Raw genomic sequence first — 21,761 nt, 5'->3', positions numbered from 1 at the left:
AGGAGGGTAGTATTAAGAGACCAAAAATGATCCACAGACTCTGTACAGATATGTAATAACTCAGCCTGACAAGGGGCATGATGAAAAAGAGTTAAATTCGCTATGGAAGCCATTCCGGTTTGGCCCCGAAAGACTACATCCAGCAGCATATAATCAATATGGGAATATGGCCCATGGCGGAAGAAAAATAGGTATAATCTCTCTTGAGTGTCATTGATCTCTCTCCAAGCATCAAATAACCACATGTCATGAACAGAAAGATTAAAGGCTTTTCGTAACAGATTTATCATCCACAGAACAAGTACCTGTGGCATCCATAGTAGGGTTCAAACATACATTAAAATCCCCAGCACAAACCAAGGGGCCCTGAATAAAACCATCAATTTGAAGTTTAACTTCTGCCAAAAACTCAGTCTGTCCAACGTTTGGAGTGTAAACATAGGCTAAGGTCAAATCAACCTCATTTATCTGGACATGGGCCAATAAGTATTGCCCCTGGGTATCTCTTTTTACCTTCCAGACCTGTAGTTTCAAATCCCTGTGAAAGAGAATAGCCACTCCCCGCTTTTTAACATCATAAGTATCTGACATAAACAATATATGGAAGTACGCTCTATGGTTTAACAAATATTCATGGGATCTTTTAAGGCGAGTCTCCTGTATAAAGACTACCTGTATTTTCTGACACAGCAAAAATTGAAATAGTAATGAACGTTTTCTGGGTGAGTTGAGACCATTCACATTTAAAGTGACTATGTTCACAGCAGTTGGCATAGTAAGTAAATAAAAAGCAGCAACAACATCCCAATCCACCTGAGCTCCAAAGTAAAGATCAATAACCTTATCCCCCTCTCCCCCCAAACCCCCAGGATAAAGCAGTATATACAAAAAACAACACAAAATAAAAACAACCCAATCCCCCATCCCATACAAACAAGAAGAAAAATCAAACACCCCCTTTCAACTACCAAAACCCCCATAATCTCCCAGCCTCCCCCCCCCCCCTCTTCCCCAAGTTGAAAACAAGAAGGAGGAGAACCAACAAGAAATACCCTAAGGAGAGGAAAGCTGCTCTATCCCGCATGGAATATCCAACCACCCCTGCAAAAGAAAAAACAATTCGACACACATCTCACACACCCACACACTCATAATTTTATACAATTAATTAACAGCAAAAGAGTCATCTTAGCTTAGGAAACAAATTCTCCCAAATGATATAATAAGCAAATCAGCAATTGTGGTACTTAATTAGCCACTGAATTTTAAATCAAACAACAAAAACTGAAAAGCCAATAATCCCTGATCCATGTACAGAAAACTGAGGAGCAAGGCAGACAAGTGATGAGAGAACCAGGTCCTGTTGTAGTCCTGCAGAACACTAAAAGAAAAAAGAAAAACTCCAAGTCACCAGCCATATGATTTCAGGACTTATGATCTGAGTGATGCTGGAGGCATTTTCATTTGCTGGGCACTCTAGCCCAGCATTTAGTCTTTGGAGCCACCACTGAGGAGGCCACATTAGGCCCAGGTGAAGGGGTTTTAGCCAATCCTGCCTGCCGCAACAACTTCCAAGCTTCATCTGGCTTCTTGAATCTGTGCAAAGCTTCTTTAAGTGGAAAACTGAGAGCCAGGGGGAAAAGCCAGCGATATTCGATCTGTTCCTTCCAAAGTATTTCCAAAACAAGCTTGAATTCCCGTCTCTTAGCCAAGATAAAATCTGATAAATCCTAATAAACTGCAACTGAGGCACACTGAAACTGCAAGGAAGGAAGAGTCCATGCCTTCTGCAAAATTGCCTCCTTATCCAGGTATCTCGAGAAATACACAGTAATGTCACAGGGCCTGTTATCCGACACAAGGTCTGAATCACCTCCCAAACATTTTCCTGATTCTTAGTCTCCAGTATTGCTCTGAATCATGTTATTGTGTTGGCCCCTGTTCTCAGTGTCGTCCAATTTAAATTGCAAATCTTCAGATTGAGACTCTAAGGCAATATATCTAGTTTGCAAGTCAGATACCACTTCTTCCTGTTCTTTTCTACTTCCAGATCCTCAAAATAAGACCCCAGTTCTCACATATCTGTATGCATAGTATGAATGCGGGACATGAATTCCTCACTCATCTCCTTCAGCTCTGTTTGTAAATCTCTAAAACAAAGCTGAACTTCTCAGGTAGTACTCCACAGGTTAATAGACTCTGCATCTTCCTCATCTGAGCCACTACAAGAAAGACCCAGTTGAGGCTTTTCAGGAGAAACAGGCCACAAGGCCTGCATCAAGACATCACCAGATGCAGTCCGCTGAAATTGAAGGAGAGACTCTTTAATATCCACAGATTTTGGCTTTTAGGCCATCCTGAATGACCAGCAAAGCAGACCCATGTAAAATTGCTTTTAAAACCACCAATAGTTAGAGATGTAAGCTTTATTTTACGAGGAAGAGCTGGATCCTAAAATCAGGCACCCATCCTGGAAGCTGACATCACTTCCCCTCCGACAGGTTAGATATTACTAACAGCAGATCAGCAATTTCATGCTTGAGTTCATTTCTTTCAGCTCCTCCGCATCACCCTTGAAAACCATTTCCAGTACAGGCAGATCTCTTACATCTTCTTCTGTAAAGACCGAAGCAAAGAATTCATTCAGTTTCTCCACTATGGTCTTGTGCTCCCTGAGTGCCCCTTGCACTCCTCCATGATCTAACGGTCCCATGGATTCCTTGCAGGCTTTCTGCTTCTGGTGTACCTGAAAACGTTGTTACTGTGAGTTTTAGCCTCTGCGTCGTTTCTCTTCATATTCTTTTTTAGCCATCTTAATTAATACTTTGCATCTGACTTGCCAGTGCTTATATTGCATCTTACTTTCTTCAGTTGGGTCCTTTTTCCATTCTTGGCTGTAATAACCTCTTTTATGTCACCTTTTAACCATGCTAGCTGTTGTTTTCTCTTTTTACCACCTTTGCAAATACGTGGAATGCATCTAGTCGGGGTTCCGTGATGGTATTTTTGAATAACATCCATGCATGGTTTAGTGTCCTAACCTTAGCAGCCAATCCTTTTAGCTTCTTTTTAACCATTTTCCTCATTTTATTATAGTTGCCCTTACGAAAATTAAATGCAGGTAGATTTCTTTCTCGGTTTCATCCCAGATAGTAGCTCAAATTTGATCATGTTATGAACGCTGTTTCCCAGGGGAGCCAACACCGCAACATCTCACACTATGCCCTGCACGCCTCTTATATACTTTGTACAGTTCACCTTTACCTGATAAATTCTATTAGTGTGTTTATTTATTTATTTGTAGCATTTGTATCCCATATTTTCCCACCAATTTGCAGGCTCAATGAGGCTTACATTTGCCGTAATGGTGGTTGCCATTTCCGGGTAACAGAATGCAAGTGGTGTTGCGTTAAGGTGCATACATACATGGTAACATAGATAGAACATAACATACATGGAACAGTTCATGGTATATATATATATATACTAGGAATAAATGCCCGTTTCTGAGGGCAATGAAACGGGCGCTAGCAAGTGGCCCCCTCCCTCCGAGTGACTTGCCTTGTTCGGTGTTCGCGTCGCAGTGTGTGGGTAGGGTTTTTTTTTTTTTGTTTGCTGCGCCTCCGTGGCCGTGCCTGTGGCGTTTCGGTTTCGGGCCTCGAGTGTTATAGCTCCACCCTCGACGTCATGACGTTTTGACGCGAGGGCGGTGCAGACACTCCAGGGCACACCGGATATCTCGAGCGCCTCAACTTCCGTGGAGGCTTCAGAACGTTGGGGTTGCCTTTTATATATATATATATATATATATATATATATATATATATATATCATATGCCTACATGCATGGTAAAGAAGAATATATTATGGTATTGCATGAAGGTTCCTGAGTGACAATTGGATTATAACATTCATTAGGTCATCGATTATGGAGAGACCATGTTCGACATAAGGATTGAGGTGATAGTGCTTGTTCACTAGTAGTAAAGAGGTGAAACAGTCAAGTGATATGATTTCAGTTGTGTCTAGGTTGTGTAAAATCTTATTATTTAGTATTTAAGATGGCTGTTTATGGTATGCCTTCTTGAACCAATCTGTTTTCAATAGCCTTCGGAAGATAGTTAGGTCTTGCGTTGTTTTTATGGCCTTCAGTAGTGCGTTCCATAGCTGGGTACAAATGTAATTTGTAGTTGATTTAAAGGGTCAGGGATTTGATATATCACCTTTCTGAGATACATCCAAAGTGGTTTACATTTATTATTGATAGGTAATATCTTTGTCCCTAGTGGGCTCACAATTAAGTTTTTGTACCTGGGGCAATGGAGGGTTAAGTAATTTAGCCAGAATCACAAGTAGCTGCAGTAGGAATTAAAACCCAGTTCCCCAGTGTCTCAAAACATTGCACTAACCATTAGGCTACTCTTCCATGTAACAAATAAGTAAGCATACAGATGAGTTATTCATGATGAATGTGTTTGTGTAAGCTTGGTTATCATGGTGCTGGTGCATAGTGTATACAAACCTTTTCCTTTGCAAGTCTCTAGCAAGTCTCACTGGAGGGCTTTCTCAAAGATGTCTAAGCTCTGGTTCCCCAGTCTCACATGTTTATCCTCTGGCATTGAGGAATCCCTCATCTTAGTAACCTGTTCTTCCCTGTATAACAAAGTCTTTTACTCCAGTGTAGGTCCAGGGTAATACTGCTCAAGATCACCACTTCCTCTTTAATAAGCATCTGCTGAATATTATTCTCCCTACAGGAACAAAATTGCCCATCCATCACTACTCCTGCATCAGCACTAAAAGCGCAGACCACATTGGCACTGGATTACCTAATTTGTTTTGCTGTTGGGCTCTTTGGTGCAGGAGGGAGATGGCTGTTAATCAGTTCCCTTCCTACTTCACCAACACTAAAAAATATTCTTTAACACCTCGGAGAGACCGAGTAGTGAGCTGCATTGTGATTACTACAATAATAGTTATCACTTACTCCATGTGGCACATCACCTTATGCTGTTACATTTGTAACAGATGTTTTCCATAGACAGCAGAATTGATCAAGCGCACAAGTGGGCCTTTCTGGTCATGCATATTCAGAACGTTAAACTAAATTCAGATCTCTGGTGAGAGGAGTTCCATCTTGGTGCCATTGGATGTCATCACCCAGTTGTGTGTCTAACTTAGTCTTTGCTTATCATTGTACTTCCCATGCTCTGCCAGTTGTACTGTGATTTGGAGTTTTAGCACCTTGCTTCAATACCTGTTACTGCAGTGGACAGGACCCCAGGAAAATGTGGTTCCATGTCGTGTCTTTTTATACAAGGTGCTTTGTCAGTAAAGATTGTTCGTCCATATTCTGCTGCTGGTGGTTATTTGGTACACCCCTACTCTTGTGTTCGTTGACAAAAAAAATTGCACACAATGTTGATATTTCTGCTCATTAATACTAAAATGACAGAGGGCTTTTCTTCTTTGGGGGGGGGGGGTGCGGGGGATTTGTGATGTATTTAACTTTTTAATCAAATATAAATCTGAGTATATTTCTTATATTTAAGCTGCATTTTCTTTAATAGAAGACAAAACCATGAGTTTCCATTTCCTGCAGCTACACTGACTGCAGACAAGTCCAGTGGAGCTTATGTTTGCAAGGTTCTATTTCCAGCTTGTAGTTACTTCATCTATATTTGGTGAAGATCTGCCTGTGTTTTTCTTTTTAGACTGAACTCAAATAATCATCAGGGGTTTTTTTTTAATTGTTGTTGTTGTTGGGGCAAGAGTCTATGACAGTCATGCATGTTTTCCCCTGGGTCTGTATACTATATTTCCAGACCTTGCTATAAATGTTTAAGTACTGACTGAATATCTTTATGGCATTTAATGCCTGTTAATGAAAGCAGTTTGCATTCTTTTTTTTTAAGAGCAAGCAGCAGAATGAGTATTCTGTTTTGTATGGTGAGTGATAGAGGAAATCTCCTTAGCCCTTCACTTCTGTCATTCTTTCAGAACATTCTGTACATGGACAGTTCCGCATTTGTTTAGAGAACTCTCTGCAGCATTTCTGTTGGCAATATATATCAATCATATTGCTTCTTCTTCCGTCTCATGTCTTTTTCCATTTCCTCCTTTCCTGTTTTTCTCTGTTTCTCATTTGTCTCTATTGCCATTTCAGTTTCATCATTCTTTCATTCTTAACTACTCTATTGAGTGCATTGCATAAAGATTAAAATAAGAATGAGAATCAGACTGTAAAAAAATAGTCCTATTCATACCCTTTCACACAGTGATAAATTTCATGCCCTTATTAAATATAGAAATATCTTCTTACATTTGGGAAGAAATAAATATACATAGACAAACTGGTCTGTGATTCAGGCCTAAGGTTCAGTATCTGCAAAGCATTCGCTAAGGTGTGGGATTCAAGTCTCGGATGTAGGCTCAGAATGATAGGTAAAAACATAATAGTTGCCAAGCTGGGTCAGACCAAAGGTCCATCTAGCTCAATATCCTGTTTCTACCAGTATCCAATCCAGGATCCCCAAAAGTGTAAGATTCCATGATACTATCCCCAGGGATAAGCAGTGGCTTATGGACTCTGGGGGCATTTCTATAAAGGTTGCCAAAAGTTAGAATGTAGGTGCTAAGCTAGCATTCTGTAACTGCAAATTTATGCACCTAAACTCTTTAGCTTTTCTTCATAAGAGAATCGTTCCATGTCCTTGATCATTTTGGTTGCCCTTCTCTGTACCTTTTGTAATTTCACTATAATTTTTTTTCAGTTGTGGCAACCAGAATTTCACACAGTACTCAAGTTGTGTTCACACCATGGAGCAAATAGAAAGGCATTATGATATTCTTTGTTTTATTCTGTATTCTTTCCAACAATTCCTAGTGGAGGAGTGGCCTAGTGGTTAGGGTGGTGGACTTTGGTCCTGAGGAACTGAGTTCAATTCCCAGCACAGGCAGCTCCTTGTGACTCTGGGCAAGTCACTTAACCCTCCATTGCCTGCCACATTGAGCCTGCCATGAGTGGGAAAGAGTGGAATACAAATGTAACAAAAATAAAATTCTGTTTGCGTTTTTGGCCACTGTTGCAAACGGGGCCAGAAAATTTCAATGTATTGTCCATAATCCACCTTATAATCGAAAGAGAAAAACGCCTAGATTTCGACCCAAATCGGGAGATAGACGTTTATCTCACAAAAACGAATAAATCGGTATAATCGAAAGCCGATTTTGGACGTTTTCAACTGCATTCCGTCGCGGATGCGGACAAAGTTGATGGGGGCGTGTCAGAGGTGTGGCGAAGGTGGAACTGGGGCGTGGTTATCGGCCGAGGAGAGATGTACGCGTTAGGGCGATAATCGAAAAAATAAAGGCGTTTTTAGCGAACATTTAGGACACTTTTGTTGGACCCTTTTTTCACACAAACAGGTCCCAAAAAAGTGCTCTAAATGACCAGATAACCATCGGAGGGAATCGGGGATGACCTCCCCTGACTCCCCCAGTGGTCACTAACCCCCTCCCACCACAAAAAAATGATGTTTCACAACTTTTTATTTTCACCATCAAATGTCATACCCACCTCCCTGGCAGCAGTATGCAGGTCCCTGGAGCAGTTGTTAGGGGGTGCAGTGGACTTCAGGCAGGTGGACCCAGGCCCATCCCCCCCTACCTGTTACAATTGTGCTGCTTAATGCTTATTAGTCATCCAACCCCCCCCCCAAACCCACTGTACCCACATGTAGGTGCCCCCCTTCACCCCTTAGGGCTATAATAATGGTGTAGACTTGTGGGCAGTGGGTTTTGAGGGGGATTTGGGGGGCTCAACACCCAAGGGAAGGGTGCTATGCACCTGGGAGCTCTTTTACCTTTTTTTTTGTTTTTATAAAAGTGCCCCCTAGGGTGCCCGGTTGGTGTCCTGGCATGTGAGGGGGACCAGTGCACTACGAATCCTGGCCCCTCCCACGAACAAATGCCTTGGATTTATTCGTTTTTGAGCTGGGCGCTTTCATTTTCCATTATCGCTGAAAAACAAAAACGCCCAGCTCACAAATTGTCGAATAAAACATGGACGTCTATTTTTTGCGAAAATACGGTTCGGTCCGCCCCTTCACGGACCGGTTCTTGGAGATAAACGCCCATGGAGATAGACGTTTTCGTTCGATTATGCCCCTCAATGTCTCTTAAGATCCTTTTCCTGGGTGGTGACTCCTAATGTGAAACCTAACATTGTGTAGCTATAATTTGGGTTATTCTTCCCACATGCATCACTTGCACTTGTCCTCGTTAAGGGGTCCTTTTACTAAGCTATGGTAAAAAGTGGCCTTAGCACTCTCTTATGTGGGTTTTTCCCGCGTGCTACGGCAGTTTTTGCTAGAGCCGGAAAATGGCTGATTTTCCATTTTTTGGACTAATGGCCATGCGCTAATGTTGCCATCAGCACATGGCCATTACCAAAAATTAGCACATGAGCCCGTACCATCACCTATTTTGTAGGCAATAAGGGCTCATGCCCTAATCAGTTAGCATGCGGTAATATGGCTGCACTTATTGATTTGTGCTGTTATACCTACTCTCTACCCCCAGAAATGTCGCCTCAGAGAAAAATAAAGAAATATTTTGTAGCGTGTGGTTTGCTTGTGCACATTGGGCTTTTACCGCAGAATGCCTGAGTGTATCCTGAGGTAAACCCTTTTAAGCTGTGCTAAGCATGCACTAGTGCTTACTGCAGCTTAGTAAAAGGAGTTCTGAATTTAATCTACCATTTGGATACCCATTTTTCTAGGCTCAAAAGGTCCTTGCAGTTTCTCACTGCTTTCATGTAACTTAACAACTTTGAATAATTTTGTATTATCTGAAAATTTGTATAATCATTCCCATTTCCAGATCATTGATAAATATGTTAAAAATCCCAGTATAGATCCCTGTAGAACTTCACTATTCATCTTCCTCCATTGATAGAATTGTTTGTTTAACCCTGACATCAGGTTCACCAGTCTGTATTTTCCTGGATTACCCCTGAACCCCTTTCTAAAAATTGGTTTTATGTTGTCCAGTTACAGTCTTCAGGTACTGTAAACCATAGGTTACAGATTATCAACAGTAGATCTGCAATTTAAGTTTGAGTTCATTCAGTACTCTGGGATGTATACCATCTGGTCCAGGTGATTTGCTGCTCTACAGCTTGTCAATTTGCCCTATTACATTTTCCAAGCTCATTCCTCTGCATCGTCACCTTTAACACCATTTCTGGCATGGATGGCTCCTTTACATCCTCCTCGGTAAAGACCAAAACAAATAATTAATTTAGTCCCTCTACTGTGGCCTTTTGTTCCCTGAGTGTCCCTTTTAGTCCTTGATGATCTAATGGACAAGCTGACCCCTCACAAGCTTTCTGCTTCTAATGTAATTGTCAAGGCCTCTTAAAGAGTAATATCTGTGAAGCTTTAATATCCTAGAAGCATAACCTCAACACATCAACACTCACCTGAAGCCTCTTTATTTTCTGAAATTTACTTCATTGAATAAATATAGATAGTTTACTCAATGCAGTAACATAGTAACATAGTAGATGACGGCAGAAAAAGACCTGCACGGTCCATCCAGTCTGCCCAACAAGATAACTCATATTTGCTGCTTTTTGTGTTTACCCTACTTTGATTTGTACCTGTGCTCTTCAGGGCACAGACCGTATAAGTCTGCCCAGCACTATCCTCACCTCCCAACCACCAGCCCTGCCTCCCAACCACCGACTCTGGCACAGACCGTACAAGTCTGTCTAGCACTATCCCTGCCTTCCAACCACCAGTCCCGCTGCCCACCACCGGCTCTGGCACAGACCGTATAAGTCTGCCCAGCACTATCCCCGCCTCCCAACCACCAGCCCCGCCTCCCAATCTTGACTAAGCTCCTGAGGATCCATTCCTTCGGCACAGGATTCCTTTATGCTTATCCCACACATGTTTGAATTCCGTTACCGTTTTTATTTCCACCACCTCCCGCGGGAGGGCATTCCAAGCATCCACTACTCTCTCCGTGAAAAAATACTTCCTGACATTTTTCTTGAGTCTGCCCCCCTTCAATCTCATTTCATGTCCTCTCGTTCTACCACCTTCCCATCTCCGGAAAAGGTTTGTTTGCGGATTAATACCTTTCAAATATTTGAACGTCTGTCTCATATCACCCCTGTTTCTCCTTTCCTCCAGAGTATACATGTTTAGTTCAGCAAGTCTCTCCTCATACGTCTTGTAACGCAAATCCCATACCATTCTCATAGCTTTTCTTTGCACCGCTTCAATTCTTTTTACATCCTTAACAAGATACGGCCTCCAAAACTGAACACAATACTCCAGATGGGGCCTCACCAACGACTTATACAGGGGCATCAACACCCCCTTACTTCTGCTGGTCACACCTCTCTCTATACAGCCTAACAACCTTCTAGCTAGGGCCATCGCCTTGTCACACCGTTTCGTTGCCTTCAAATCCTCAGATACTATCACCCCAAGATCCCTCTCTCCGCCCGTACCTATCAGACTCTCTCCACCTAACACATACGTCTCCCGTGGATTTCTATTCCCTAAGTGCATCACATGCAGGCCTCTAGGACTTGTTGCTGCTATATAACATTGGCACACCAGTTGACACCTGAAGACTAATCTCTCCGAAAACGTCCTTTATTGGAATAAGCACACTTACTCACAGTTAACTGCAGATCAGAGGTTGAGCCCCACTGGCAACGAGTCTCCCTGGTACTGAGATGAGCAGTAGGTCAGAGCTGGCAGAATGCTGTACAATGCCCTCTTTCAGCCACATTCAAGGTAAGAACTAAGTTCTGTAACGTGGCTAACACGTGAAAGGGATCTAAAACTGGCTTACAAAAATGGCCACTACCTCATGGACTACCAGAAACAAAACAGGGCACACTCTGACCCAGTAAGCAGGGGGAAAAGCACCATGGGAGTAGAGCCTACCAACTACCAACATCATGAGCATTTGCCACAAGCTAGTGGAATCACGGAGCCCAATACCCTACACCCACCACAATGCATTGCTGATGTGACTCTGCAGTGCGCATAACAGAAAAGGTGTCACACTCACCCGAGAGCCACATCAGAACCAGGGAAAGGCTGTCACAGGATAGAACACATTCTGCTGTATATATATATATACATTTACATTTATTGAAAACTTCCAATATTTCCTTAGAAGGAAATACAGAAATTAGCAAAAAAGGAAAAAGACAATACCAGCTATTACATAAAAGGAAAAAACTTCCTTTTACAAAGCTGTGCAGCAAATGGGATGAAGCTCATTCAATTCCTATGAGCTTCGTTACACTTGCCACACTGGAATTAACTAGCACAGCTTTGTAAAAGGAGCCCTTCAATTCTAATACAGTCTACTACAATGTGGGATGGTAAACAAAACGAAAATCAAAGGAAATTTATGACTCCATATATAAATAATATGGAGACCATAATATTATGCAATACAACAGACTAGTAGCATAGTTCATGCCCAAAAAAAATCCTATATTTTTAAAACCATTTTCCTCATTTTATTTTTGTTGCCCGTTTGAAATTAAATGCTAATGCTGTAGAATTCCTTAATGTCTTCACTCCAGATTTAAACTCAAATTTGATCGTGTTATGATCATTATTGCCAAGTGGACCCAACACCATTACCTCTAAGTCCTGCATTCCAGTAACGACTAGGGGCCCTGTTTACTAAGCCGTGCTAGAGGCGCACTAAGCATAAGCTTGCACTAACCATGAAGATGGCCATAATACAAGGCGCGTGCTAATTTTTAGCATGCGCTAAAAATGCTAGCGCACCTTAGTAAACAGGGCCCTAGATCTAAAATAGTCCCCCACACCCCTCCCTTTATTTCATCTAGGAACTTTATCTCCCTAAATAGTCAGTACTAGGAGAATTGAAATCAATGACCAATGTATAAGAGTGTGGTAGAAAAATCACAGTCACTCAACAATCTCCCACTATATTTTTATACTTTGGAGCAATACAAACCTATATTAACCATTTATGCATAACTGCAGAAAAAGACTTCAGTGAACATACAAAACCCCTGAATGTTCACAGGGAAAAATCACCAGCACTGGTCTTTAAAAAAATCTCCATCTTAGTCACATAACTTATTTAGTCATATAAATTTTTTAAAGATACACAGTTAAAATAAATTATATGGCGTGATATAGCTTTGAATTGCTCTAAAGTGTAAAAGTATGGTGGGAGATTGTTGAGTGATTGTGATAATTGTTAGTTTCTCTTATTTCTGTTAACATTTCATTATCTCTCTCTGTTCATTCTAATGAGATAGATGGTAGTATACCTCGAACACTATTCTCTTTCCCTTCACATGTGGAATTTCTATCTATAAGGATTCCACATTACAATTTGTTTCCTGCAGAATTGTTATTCTGTTTGATTCAATAGCGCTACTCCCTCCAATTTAATCCACTCTATCACTGTGACATAATTTGTACCCTGGTATCACAGTGTCCCATTGGTAATCCTCCTTCCACCAGATGAAGATGTCTATTATATCAATTTCTTCATTTAGTGCAGTGTACTTTAACTCTCCCTTCTTATTAGGTTTCTAACATTTGTATACAAAGATTTCAAAGTGTGCTTTTTGTTTGTACCTACAAGCTGCTTAGCAGTTGACAGGGATAATTTGCTGTCTGCTCTACTCTTAAAGGCACCTAGTTTACTTTTGCCTATGTTACAAACTTCCTATTGGAATGCCCTAATTTCCCTGCTGTGATAGTATCTTTCAAAGATACCTTATTCCGAAACACGCACTCCCAAGCAACTGTCAGCTTACCTGCACATTCCTTGTGCTAAGAACCTTTCAAGTATTAATTGTGTTTCTTTCTACAGAATGAGGCTTAAGACACACAAAATGCGTTCACTGGTGGAAAGAAAGGAAAGGATGGATATACAGTGGGTTTGGGAAGCAGAAATTTTCCATAGAAAAAGAAGTTAAAAGGGAAAGTGTCATGATCTTAAGTTTGATAGGAGGGAGGTTCATGGAAAAGGTGAGAAAATACTTCTTTACTAAGAGGGTAGTAGATGCCTGGAATAGCTAACTAGCAGAGATAGTGGTAACCAAAATCCTAACAGAGTTCAAGTTCATTAGGGACAGATATAGAAGGCAGTGGTAGGAATATGGTTAGGAGAGTTACAGTGTTGCAAACAATCCATCCCTTCAATCCTTTGAAGGCACAGGCAAGGGGCGAGGTTATAAGGAGACAGCAAGGCACGGACAAAGAATTCATGAAGCCTTGACACTGCAGGCTTGAGGTAACCAACTGGAAACTAGCAGGCAAAAAGCCCCAGAAGACCACCAGATTGGTGGTTGCCAGGTACCATCTAATAGGGACACAGCTATGTTTGATAACTATTTACATTACTAAAAAGCTTTATCATTACATAAACAGTTGAAAAATATATTGTTTTACCTAGCAGGAAGGGACATGGATTCCCAAGAGCAGCCCTGATGTGGTGGTGGCTGAAGTACAGGGCATCCTCCCATGTGGCAGCGGTCTGAGCCCCAAATCCAGAAGTGGGCCAGCCACTATGGAGAGGGAGGATAAGAGAGCTGTATAGGACTATAGCAGGAATGAGAGCTGCATGGGGGAAGAGGGGAATAGGCAGAAAGAGCCATGGGAATGGCTAACAGCAGAGGCAATCACAATCAAAAAGTGCCATGAGGGCTTCTGGCTGCAGTGGAAGCCAAAGGATGATGGACAGCTGGGTGACCTAGATGGCCACATAGTTTCCACTCCCCTCCCCCCCCTTTCCCGGCACAGACCCTGAACTGCAGCAGCTAAAAGGAGCAGTACAGGAAGAGCAGTTTGGACCTGCTTACAGGAGAGAGGCAATCCAACATTGTAGAAGAGCCCTTGTGGGAAATGAGTCATGGAAGTGAAGGTTCCCCTCTTCCAAAAGTGTGTGTGTGTGTCCCATTCCTCCCAGAACCAAGAAGAGACTCCAGTGTATGCAGTAACAAAAAGAAGAAGAAAAAAAGTAAAGATAAAGGAAACACATGGAACTTCATGCCTGCAGCAGGAAGATCAGGAAGCAGATGGAGCCATGTGCAGAAGACAGAAATCCTATGGCGAGTGAAGGAGTTGTGCAAAGAAAACAAGAGGAATCATCAAGATAGCAGTAGAGGAGCTGCTGAAAGAGGCTGCATCAGGCTGAGCTGCAGCAAGAGAAGTTGAGAGGCAGCAGGAGACCCAAGAAAGATTTAAAGCAGCCAGGGAAGAATCAGAGCATTTGATGGAGCTGTGGCCCAAGGTCATTGGGATCTTCCTCTGATGATATAACCATGTGAGAGCTTACAGACTTACAGCTCATACAACTTCTACAGTTTCAGGAGGGAGACTTTTTGACCAGTCCTGGTTTTGGCCTTACATCCCACAGAAGTGTAGTATTTGTAGACCATTATTCTATCCATTGAAATCAGTTCTGCTGGTCCCATAATTAAACCTGAGTTATTGGCTAAGGTTATATTGATTATTAAACATATAAAAATTATAGGAAACCCAGAGCACAAGGACAAAAATAGAATTTGCTTTGATAGTCTGGATGCTGAGGGTAATTCTATAAAATGGTGCCTCAGTTTAGGCACCTCAATGCCATGCACTTAGCGCCAATTCAATAACAGAATCTTGGCACCAAGATTACATTATAGAATTCTAGTGTAATGTCAGCATTGGCACTCCCATGTTTAGGCACACCCTCTTACACGACGTCACTACGTCAATTAACCTAGTGATGCATGTAATTTATAGTAGTCTATAAGCTGCATATGTAACTGGGAGACACACCTATAGCCTGCCCATGCGCCACCCACATCTTCACCCCCTTGCAGTTAGGCGCTACGGCACTTAGGCGATACCTTATAGAATTGCACCTAGTGCACAGCGTGCCTGTCAATCATTGGCACCTTTGATGCATGTAGCTTTATGCAGCAGCTTATAGAATTGCCCCATGCATACAAAATACCAGTGAATTAATGTTTTTTATTCTGACAAAAGAATATTTTGTGTCCATCCTAGCATAATAGATGTATGTCTGTGACCTATAAAAAATTACTAATATAGAAAAAATTCCAAATGAAACTGTCTCCACTCAGTAATGTCTTGCCAAGCTGGCAAGTAACCTTCAGTTCCCACTACAGCTCAGCTTTGAAATTCTGCAGTGACAGCTTCCTCTCAGCATTGATGTGACCTGGAAGTCCTGCAGTGATAGCTTCCCTGTAGCATTGTCCTTTCAGTGCCAGATAGGTTTCAGTAAGATAAGCTTCCTCAGAGTAGTGACAGACGGGCATCCAGATGAGATTTCAACAGCAGTCCTTGTTAATTCCAGCCTGTATATCTTTAGTGTGAGTTTTCTTATGGAAATTCTGCTTGTGTACTTTAATAATTGTAGCTCATGACAAAGATCCCATTGTTTGAAAGGCTTCATTTTGCCTGTGACTCACTTGCCTGTTTGCACACCCATTTTCCCTCACATAGTGCTTATAAGGTTGCTGAAGCACAGATTACACAGAACTACTGGTACAGTCAGCAACAGCTACTATTTTCCAGTACTCCCACACAGCATACTGTAAGGCTCAAATGATAAAACTAGCATTTGCTCTACTGGCCTTGGTAATGGTGTGGATGTTTCCCACAGACAACAGAAGAGATTTATTCAAACCTCTTCCAGTAATTTCAGAGTCTTTATTCATTCCATAAGACTATGCTCTAGCACGCCTGAAAATAAGTGAAGGTGCAATCTTGCTAGGTTTGTTTCTGAACAGTGAGCTCTGCAGTACAGTCAGAGCAGAGCCCTATTCCTTTTTATTTTTTCTCTCTCTGATCTGTCTTGTCTGTCTGTCTGCAGCCAGGAGAAGGCAGTCTTCCGTGAAGTGATCTCTGAGCTTGAGCTGAACCCCAAGTGCAAGGGTCTTCCCTTCTCCTCCTTCTTGATTCTTCCATTCCAGAGGATCACACGACTCAAGCTGCTAGTGCAGGTACAGCTTCTTTCTGTCTTCCTCACTCCTTGCTGCTGTCACCCTCGTTTCTAGCTCTTTTCTCTCCTCACACCTTCCATTACTGTCTTGGCATTCATTCACACAAAGTTTTTGCTAATCTCTCTAATCCTGCAGTGAAATCCTATCTAGAACTGGAAGAATTCATCTTAGAATGATAGTAAATGTATATCAAAACAGAATTTTCCTATTATACTTTTCCTCATATTACTCCAAGCAATTGAGGCTAGCTCTGATGTGAAGGAGGTATCCTGTTCTTCAGCAACATTTCTGGAGTTGCATTGTTTTGTCAGAACAGATTGTTCCAGTTCTGGTTTCACTGCATTGCTTGCATGGGCTTTTCATCCCTATTTCTGTATGTGCATATGTGTTTTTAACAAAAATAAAAATCTACATGTTCATGAATCCAGTGGTGTAAAACCATGACTAAAAGATGGAGCCATTAGTTTTCTTGTTCATTCAGCCGTAAGCTTTCCCAGACACATTGTTCTACCAGTGAACCTTCTTGCCATGGAGGGACAGTTATTTCCTGGAATGACTGAAGAATTCAGTTTTCATGTTCTTTAAATCATGGCCTTTTGTCACACTGTGTGCATCACAACTCTGCCCTTTGCCATCAACGTCTGTTTCATTGACAAGAGACTCATCTTTGCAGTTTCTCTGTTTCTATGAGGAGTCTGTGTTACCAGAGGTGTGCAAGAAATGCTTTAGTTAATGCAATATTTGTTTTGCTGCAGAATATTTTGACCAAGGTGCCAGAGCGATCTGAACGGGAAAACACAGCTTTGCAAGCTCATAGGGAGTTGGAAAAGGTATGGCTATGTATTTTATTAATATCCAGGGCCGCCGAGAGACTGAGCCGGGCCCTGGACAAGGCTGCCCCCATTGCCACCCCCCCCCCCCCAGAGTTGTCGCCGCCCCCCCCCCCCCCCCCCATGAGGGGGGCCCGGCGCCACAGTCCCACCCGCCACCAGGCCTCTTCCATCCGAACCCCCCGCCAGCAGAAGTGCTGTCTTCTGACTCCGGCATGCGCGGCCCACACAGACGCGCTCCTCTCAGCTGATCTTCGCTGTACTCTGCAGGGCTTCTGTGCATCTGACATCCTGCACGTGCAGGACATCAGACGCACAGAAGCCCTGCAGAGTACAGTGAAGATCAGCTGAGCGGAGCGCGTCTGTGTGGGCCGCGCACGCCAGAGTCAGAACAGAAGACAGCACTTCTGCTGGCGGGGGTTCGGGTGGAAGGGGCCCGGTGGTGGGTGGGACTGCGGCGCTGGGCCCCCCTTGGAGGCCCGGGCCCCGGGAATTTTGTCCCCCCTGTCCCCCCCTCTCGGCGGCCCTGTTAATATCCCCTATAAAGTATAGAGAAAAAGTCCAGTGAGTGATAGAAAGCTGACACTTTCTTCTGTTTAAATGTTGCTATGCAAATCCTCTTTCAACTCATCTCAAAGGCAAGTAATTAAATCTCACATTGAAATCCATAGCCCTGTGGCAGCCTGGAGTTTCTGGTTCTTTTGTCCTGATATGTAGGCTTAGAGCGGCCATCTATTAGGCCGTTGTTGGCAGTTTCTGATTGCTTCTTTTGGGTGGTATGTGGTCTATAGAATAGTGGAGGTGAAATAATTAGGCTGCAGTTGGTGTCCAATCTGAGAAATTCTATTTGGGTAGTTCTGAAACAGCAGTATGCAAACTCTATCTATTCCCACAAATTGTGCTGTGATTGCAGAACCTCTGAGTTCTCCTCTGCCTTGTTAAATCTGAATTGTGTTTCTATTCTGTCTCCTTCTTTCATTGTGTCCTTTGGAGTTGTCTGTTAGTGCTGAAGCACACCAGCTCTTTCAGAGCTTATGAAAATCAAGAAAGTTTTCCACTACCTCATGAGTCTCCTCAGTCTTTTGCAATCCACATGCTATGCGGAATGCGACATTTTTTTTTTTTTAGAATTTTTCTAGAGGTTGATTATATCCTTTTTATTTTGCAACTTTCTCTTCTCCTCCCTTCCCTTCAAATCCTACTTTCTCTGCATTTTAAAAAAGGTTAAAAGTAATATAAATTGAGTTTAGTCTGGCAGATCATATTTTATAGGCGGTCGGTGGCCCAACTGTTTGGGGAGGCCAGTGGCGTTCCTAGGGGGGGTGGTGGGTGCGGTCCGCCCTGGGTGCACGCCGCTGGAGGGGTGCCACGCACCTGTCAGCTCTGCTCATTCCGTGCTCCCTCTGCCCCGGAACAGGTTACTTCCTGTTCCGGGGCAGAGGGAGCATGGAACGAGCGAAGCCGACAGGCGCGCGGCACCCCCCCCCCCCCCCAGCAGGTAAAAATGCACTTGGGGGGTCGTTTCACCAGGGGGGGGGCGCTGCACCCGGGTGTCAGCCGCCCTAGGAACGCTACTGGAGGAGGCTAAAGGGGGTGGGGGCAGAGGTGGAGGCAGGGGTGGAGCTTACATCCATAATTGTCTGACAACACAGAAAAAAAAATAAGTAAAAATAAAATAATTACAATTAATACCTTTTATTAAATTTAGATATTAGATATGTATCATATGTCAAAGAATAAAGTGATTGCTCAAAGCATATACTAACCACAATCGCTCAACTGCAAAACACTATGCACAACTTTGTGCAAAAACACACTCAGAACCTTACTGTACCATAAATATTACACTGGGCAGACCCTAATACACCAATATACCACCATATGGAAAATGCAGACCGTCAACAATATGAATCAAGGGATCATAATATCACAATTCTCATGCAGAGCCACAAAACACCCTTTTAGGGTGGATAGTGTTCACAATGAGCTCCTTTTATTAACGACCATATGTAGATCCTTCAAGAGGTAGTGTGTCATGATTTAGTTTCTACACCCTTTCTGATGTTTTGGTGCCACCTCAGTAAGACCAACACACAATCTCTCCACTGCAAAACACTATACACAAACTTGTGCAAAAACACACTCATAACCTTACCAAACCATAACAGCACTAATTCCAAGGACAGGACGAGCTACAACCTTATGCGTGGAAAGGCAGCACTATAAAGACACCGGGCTCTAAAACACCAGTACAAAACATAGTGAAACAAAAAAAACAAAAAAAAAAAAACAAAAAGGGCTGCAAATACTACACGCTAGCAGAATACTGCATCTTGATCACACATGAAAAACACATGATACAACAGATATGAAGGCAAAATACTGAACTGGACAATTACCTTAAGAAGTCACTCAGCATGCAGCAGTACTAGAAAAATTGAAACTTACATGCAAAATATCACAGATGCACATTTCCAAAAGCTGACATATTTCAATTAATAAATTCTGAATAAAAAATTGTTTTCTACCTTTGCTGTCTGAGCATTTAGTTTTTCTATTAGCTTTGGTCCCAGTGTCTTCTGTTTTATGCAGTGTCTTCTTTCCATTTGATATTTTTTCTCTCACCATGTCCACCATCCTCCTGTCCCCTTATGCGTCCTGTCTACCATCTGTAGCCCTGTCCCTATCCTTTCTCCAGTTTCAACATCTGCCCTCAAAGTGTTCCAATCCAGCCCTTAAATTCAGCAATTTCCCCTCCATGCATATCCAGCATTTCTCCTCACTCCCCTCCATCCATCCATGTGCATGTACTTCCTCTGTCTTCCCTCCCCTCCATCCATGTCCAGCATTTCTCCTCTCTCTCCCTTCCACTCCATCAATGTGCATCTCCTTCCTTTGTCTTTCCTTCCCTCCATCCTTGTCCAACTTTTCTCCTCTCTTCCCTACCCTCCATCCATGTGCATCTCCTTCCTGAGTTCCCTCCCTTCCATCCATCCAAGTCCAACAACTCTCCATACTCCCCTGCCCTCTCCTCTATCCATCCATATCCAGCAAATTTCCTCTCTCCCCTGCCCCCATTCATCCATCCATGTCCAGCATTTCTCCTCTCTCTCCCTTCTACTCCATCCATGTGCATCTCCTTCCTTTGTCTTTCCTTCTCTTCATCCTTGTCCAACATTTCTCCTCTCTTCCCTGCCCTCCACTCCATCCATATCCCGCATTTCTCCTCTCTTCCCTCCCCTCCATCCATATGCATCTCCTTCCTGACTTCCCTTCCACTCCATTCATCCATCCATCCATGTCCAACAACTCTCCATTCTCCCCTGCCCTCTCCTCCATCCATCCTTATCCAGCAAATTTCCTCTCTCCCCTGCCCCCATTCATCCATCCATGTCCAGCAATTCTCCTCTCCTCTGTCCTCCCCTCCATCCATCCATGTCCAGCAACTCTCTATTTTCCCCTGCCTTCTCCTCCATTCACCCATATCCAGCACATTTCCTCTCTCCCCTACCCCATTCATCCATCCATGTCCAGCAATTCTCCTCTCTCCCCCTGCCCTCCCCTCCTCTCCAGTGATCTCTTCTCTCCCCCTGCCCTCCCCTTCTCTTCCCTGCCCTCCCCTCCATCCATCCATGGCCAGCAATTCTTCTCTCTCCCTTCCTCTCCAGCGATCTCTTCTCTCTCCCTGCCCTCCCCTCCCCTCCTATCCATGTCCAGCGATTCTCCCTCCCTCAGCTCCCCGACAGCCCTCCTCTCCGTTCCTTCCTCCCCCCTACCTGCATGTTTAACCCTTTTACTTTCAGTCGCAGCGACAGCAGTGAAGAAAACAACACAGCAGGCTCACCTCCAGCTTCTCCCTTCCCCAACACAGTGTCCCACCTTCTGCAATGCTTTACTCATACTACCCCTCTCCTCAAGACCCTTCACTGACTCCCTATCCGTTTTCGCATCCTGTTCAAACTTCTTCTACTAACCTATAAATGTATTCACTCTGCTGCTCCCCAGTATCTCTCCACACTCGTCCTTCCCTACACCCCTTCCCGTGCACTCCGCTCCATGGATAAATCCTTCTTATCTGTTCCCTTCTCCACTACTGCCAACTCCAGACTTCGCGCCTTCTGTCTCGCTGCACCCTACGCCTGGAATAAACTTCCTGAGCCCCTACGTCTTGCCCCATCCTTGGCCACCTTTAAATCTAGACTGAAAGCCCACCTCTTTAACATTGCCTTTGACTCGTAGCCACTTGTAACCACTCGCCTCCACCTACCCTCCTCTCTTCCTTCCCGTTCACATTAATTGATTTGATTTGCTTATTTTTTATTTTTTGTCTATTAGATTGTAAGCTCTTTGAGCAGGGACTGTCTTTCTTCTATGTTTGTGCAGCGCTGCGTATGCCTTGTAGCGCTATAGAAATGCTAAATAGTAGTAGTAGTAGTAGTAATGATGTATTTCCTGTCTCCGTGAGGGCGGGACACTGTGTGAGGGAAGGGAGAAGCTGGAGGCGAGCCCGCTGTGTTGTCTACGTCACTGTCATCGCTGCGACTGAAAGTAAAAGGGTTAAACGCGTGGGGGGGGGGGAGGAACAGAGAGGAGGGCTGTCAGTCGTGGAGCTGAGCGCAGGATAGAGGGACCGTCCAAGAGCTGCCTGCTGTGTTGCGCCAATCCTGCATTTGGGGGGGGGGGGCAATGCTCCCTCACCCCCCAAACTACGCCCATGCCTGCAGATCCAGTGTCTCTCCTCTTTTCTTGCCCCCTCCCTATTCCAGTGTCTCCCCTCCCGGGTCTAGTGTTTTCCCCTCCTCCAGTCCAGCAGTCTCACGACAACGTGTATGCAGCAGATTGTAAGTTTGCTTGCTTTGAACATCAACAACGGCTGCGCAGGGGGG

At 43.5% G+C, this 21,761-nt stretch overlaps 1 protein-coding gene across 6 annotated transcripts in view; it reads left to right on the top strand.

The window, feature by feature from the left end:
• NGEF (neuronal guanine nucleotide exchange factor) overlaps positions 1-21,761 on the top strand; it is a 360,617-nt gene that overhangs the window by 219,834 nt on the left and 119,022 nt on the right. For all 6 annotated transcript variants that reach the window (XM_030216010.1, XM_030216011.1, XM_030216009.1 and 3 more), the window contains 2 exons: positions 15,916-16,045; positions 16,801-16,875. In XM_030216010.1, the coding sequence (XP_030071870.1) occupies positions 15,916-16,045; positions 16,801-16,875 (205 nt within the window). The remainder of the gene's footprint in view (positions 1-15,915; positions 16,046-16,800; positions 16,876-21,761) is intronic.

Source organism: Microcaecilia unicolor, chromosome 10 (genome assembly GCF_901765095.1).
Source record: "Microcaecilia unicolor chromosome 10, aMicUni1.1, whole genome shotgun sequence".
Taxonomy (NCBI): domain Eukaryota; kingdom Metazoa; phylum Chordata; class Amphibia; order Gymnophiona; family Siphonopidae; genus Microcaecilia; species Microcaecilia unicolor.
This window is presented reverse-complemented; position numbering and strand designations above follow the sequence as displayed.